The sequence below is a fragment of the Adelges cooleyi genome, unplaced genomic scaffold, assembly GCF_023614345.1.
Source record: "Adelges cooleyi isolate 19-005CV unplaced genomic scaffold, UGA_ACOO_1.1 ACOO_flye_CR_arks_rails_tigmint_CR_PRNA_168, whole genome shotgun sequence".
Classification (NCBI taxonomy): Eukaryota; Metazoa; Arthropoda; class Insecta; order Hemiptera; family Adelgidae; genus Adelges; species Adelges cooleyi.
The window spans coordinates 784,907-789,256 of NW_026095825.1; the positions used below are offsets into that span (position 1 = coordinate 784,907).

General features: G+C 30.9%; 1 protein-coding gene across 2 annotated transcripts; it reads left to right on the forward strand.

Moving 5' to 3' along the window:
* The first annotated feature begins 830 nt into the window (after positions 1-830).
* LOC126832997 (uncharacterized) lies at positions 831-2,342 on the forward strand. 2 transcript variants are annotated; one of them, XR_007684825.1, is made up of 2 exons: positions 831-981; positions 1,907-2,342. XR_007684825.1 is itself a non-coding variant. In XM_050564077.1 (2 exons), exons 1-2 carry the CDS (start codon positions 1,681-1,683, stop codon positions 2,200-2,202), a joined length of 393 nt encoding a protein of 130 aa, XP_050420034.1. In that variant the 5' UTR covers positions 1,440-1,680; the 3' UTR covers positions 2,203-2,342. The 2 variants fall into 2 exon arrangements, 1 of the variants encoding a protein (XP_050420034.1); XM_050564077.1 differs by lacking the exon at positions 831-981 and adding an exon at positions 1,440-1,777.
* Positions 2,343-4,350: the final 2,008 nt, after the last annotated feature.

Sequence of the window (4,350 nt, forward strand, 5' to 3'; positions counted from 1 at the left end):
TCTCATCCAAGTTAATTTTTTTATCACAGCTGACAAATAGCATACACGTTAATAAAATAACAATTGTATAAAACATTTTAACGTGCATATTTAGTTACCCATATAGTGTTTAATAATGTGTAGTCATTAAAAAGTTTACGTTAAATACTGTTGTAATTTTTTGCACTGTTCTCAAAATTATATTTTGTGGTAAATAACTCTTAAGTATACCATACAATAACCGACTAGTTTTTAATAACAAATGTTTTCCGGACTATTGTTTTTTTTAATGATTTGTATTTACATATTTTTCTGTTGATCTTAACAACAAATGTAGATTTTTTTCTTATATCATTACACTGCTTAGCTCTAAAGCCTTTTGTATTATATATAATATGTAAAGATTAAACGTTTAGCGATATGCCTTAAACATACGATTAACTTAAAAAAAAACAAAATATCATAATGTTGGATATTTATTGTAAATTATAAAATATTAAAAAACACACAATATGAATTGATTTGTGCAAAACTTAATTTTATAATTTATGGGAATCATTGGATTACATTTTAAACATAAGTTGAAAATATATGCGTTAAAAATATTTAGCAAATTGTAGCCAATACATTTGATGAAAAAAAACTAAAACATAAATATATTTTCCAATTTGTGTAAAATTAACCCTTCTTTGAGTTCTAATTGAATTATGTTTGTCAAATAAATACATCGGTAAAATGCAATTGACACTTGAGTGCTCTAGCAACTGTTTTATTTAATGTTATAGTTCATATTATGTACAATACAATATATTTTTATTTGAGTTATTACCATTTGAAAAAATATGCCTAGTGCATTGCGTTGTAGCTGGTGGTTGTGCTTTTAATCTGGCACTCAATGATGCCCACAATTGTATTATATCTAATAATTCATTACCGTTTTCAGTGTAAATTTTAACGTTTATTCCAAAACTACGCACAAAAATATTTGCAGCTGTTCTAGAAGTATGTTTTTTGTTTGTTAATGTATATCTATAGTATTATAGATATGTAAAGAATATTTACATATACATTCAGTCTAATTCGACAATTTTTTAAAAATGTTTAGCGAGTCGTAATTTTAAGTTAAACAATTTGTACATTTTCTATGGCGTAAAAAATACATTACATCCATATCCTGGAAACCTTAAAGGGTAACTGTTGTGTTAATAAATTAGTTTTCACTGTCCACTCATTTCTGGATGTTTTTTTTTTTAAATGTTGTTCTATTTCTAGGTATTTATTAATGTCTAAATATTTTCACAAATCATTGTTCATTTATCGTCGATAACAACAGCTGTTTTCAACATTTGATTAACATACGGTTTTCGTCAACACTGTACAATTTTCTATTTATAGCTGTTAACCGGTGCATGCGCAATAATCAATTTAATATTGCGTTGTTAAGTTAACGTATCAAGGTGGCCGGAAAGAGTGAGTTTAGGTAATAGTGTCTGCAGGGAAATAAAATCACTCTTAAAAATCAAAATCAAATAATATCGCTAGGAACACAGGACATTTCCGTGCGTTTAGAGCTGACGGTATGATAACTCATCAATGTTGCTTGGACACCATAGTAGTAATATTATTATGTCGATAAACACCTGTTAAACAGTGTCGAACGACAATTTCACTGTCATATTTTTGCATAGAACTTTCGTTAATATGGTTATCGTTGCTTTCGCAATAATCCTGACGTCTTTTCTGATGGTTTGCGATAGCGGCACATACGTGTTGCCGTACGACGAAACACGAGCAACAAGTAAGTAGAAATTTCACATTCTAAGCGTACACGTTTTTTTTATCGTTTACATTATACGTACATATGTATATTGCCGGTCAACCGAATATATAACCGAATAATGTGTAGAATATTGTACGCTTACAAAAGGTAAAGGGGTCACGGAGAACCAACACTCGATGACCCGTAGAGCTATGGGCTTGGACGGACCTCAAAGTGGAGTCCGTCCGCCGTCGACTCGTCAAGGCCAAGGCGTTATGTCAAATAGAAAAGCGAGCCATTGCCCGATTTCGTCATTCCAAAAATGTGAAACGCCAGCAACAGACGGTTATTTGGTCTTCGAAAACGGGATGTTACGCGAATATAGCAGCGAACAGGATTTTCGTTTGAAAAATAACAAACAAATAAAACAAGATCATCCTGTGGGTTTGGCAGAACCTGTATGAAACCGCAATGGAAAACTTGACCGACCAGCGGCCGCTAGGTTTTAGTTGTCGTATCGCGACTCCAGTGTGTGAAAAGTGACCACACTTGTCAGCACTGGATAACTGGCAAACGCAAGGCCACATTATTTTGTCTGCATCTTGTCAGGTTCAATTTAAAAATATAAATAACTATTAACTGTTAAAACATCGTTATAGTTTTTATTTTTAATATTATTGAAAACAAATCGGGCAGGGACCGTATGAAGCACTCAATAAAGGTTGCCCGTTGTTTCGTTCACATATAACCGGGAAATTTCGTCTCTAGTTTTCTACAGTTTAAATTTGATAAAAAAAAACTGTGCTATCTACATAATTAAAAAACAAAAAAATTCATACGGACAGTTATTTATATTTTAAGTACCCTATGCTAGGTGCCATATCGGGTGTCTCGATTTACGTCTCTTCTGGGGTGCACGTTATTTTGTTTAATTGTCATTAGTATTATTATTGCCAACAAGCTGAATATCATATGCAAAATAAATAAATAAGTACTTTATTGCGATAACATATTATGTTAACTTTACGTATTGAGGTGGGGAAGTCACGGGTCTTATGAAAAAAAAAATCAAATATTTCTTATAAATAAGATTTTTTGCCAATGCTGCATACATCCTATTACAGAATTGCCCATTTATATTATTCTTTACATAGGAACCTTATAAGTCCTTTAGATAACAAGTACCAACCCATACATGTAGTGACACTATTACTGATGTAACAAAAAATATAATATATCAGTCCTTTACTGAATCAAAAATGAAAGTTTAATAAATTACATAAGAATAGGCAATGTTGGATAGTAAAGTAGTAAATATAAAAAAAAATTGCTACTTTTTTCAGACCGGTGACTACGATATAACTTGATTCATTTAATTATTTTATTGGCTGGTTTTAAAATAATATCGTCTTCAAATAGAACTGTGTCAAGTACTAGAATTTATTATAAATGAATTAATGGAGAAAAATATTTTCGATTTGCCATATCCAACTATAAACCCTATTCGAGTGAAACCCTAAAGATGTGGCGTGCGAACTCTACGCCTTGCAAAGTTAAAACAATTATGTTATAGTTGTTGTATGATGAAAACTAAAGTTGAATTGTTACTTTTTAAAAGATGAAAAAATTGTAATAAAAGAAAATCTGTTTTGATAATATTGAAATTGTGTTTTCTTTTTGTAATTAAATGATACTAAAACATTTGATTTAGTTTTTGAGATCGGCGTTGAACAGCCATTTATGTACAAGGACTCAAAATAATCATGTGGAATTGAGCAGTGGTCAACATACAGATTATAACTACTGACGTTATTATGTTTATTTATTATTTTTTAAGTGTTGTAGTATTTCTGCAAAATATTAAATTTACATAATAATCACGCATTAAAATTTGTTAACTTCAATTGAATATTTTATTAACAACTTCCAAGAATTATTAAATTTATATAATAAAAAATGTAACCGGGACGGGATGGGTATCAAACGCTCATACTCTTAGAGTAGCTTCACTAGAACTAGTATATTCTACAGTCGAATATTGTTCAGCGTGTGGCTCAATAGTCAGTATTTTAAGAAAATGTAGTTGTAATTAAATATTGTCATTTGGTCGATGAGTGAGGCGCTAAAGTCAACCCTTTTGGAATGGCTTCCGGTATTGGCAAATATCACACCTCCTGAAAACGGTATTGAATTCTTCAGGTTAACAGAAACAAACATGATGAGCAATCACACTGATTAATGCAACTAAGAAATCTGTTGAAGACCGTCTAGTGTTGACGACCGTCAGCTGTGGTGGCGTTGCCACTTTACCGTAGTACGATAGGGTATAAAGAACTGAGAAGTATGGCTAGCTTATGTAAGACCCAGTTTCACCGATTACATTATAATATTTTATGTTTCGTCTGCCGGATAAGACAACAAACAATACTTATAAATTGATAGTATACACTAGTGGTGGGACTATTCGAATAAAAAAAATTCGAATGTTCGAATACTTAATTTGAATTTTTTATTCGAATATTCGATGGGTTATTCGAATATTCGATCTGATTGTTCGAATATTCGAATATTTTATCATTTTATTTGCAGGATTAATTAGATTAAAAAAAAAT

Bases quoted from the DNA above. Each gene is read 5' to 3' on its own strand.
- LOC126832997 (XM_050564077.1), top strand. From the start codon at position 1,681: ATGGTTATCGTTGCTTTCGCAATAATCCTGACGTCTTTTCTGATGGTT. The intron at 1,778-1,906 runs GTAAGTAGAAAT...CGCTTACAAAAG, and splicing joins CGACGAAACACGAGCAACAA to GTAAAGGGGTCACGGAGAAC.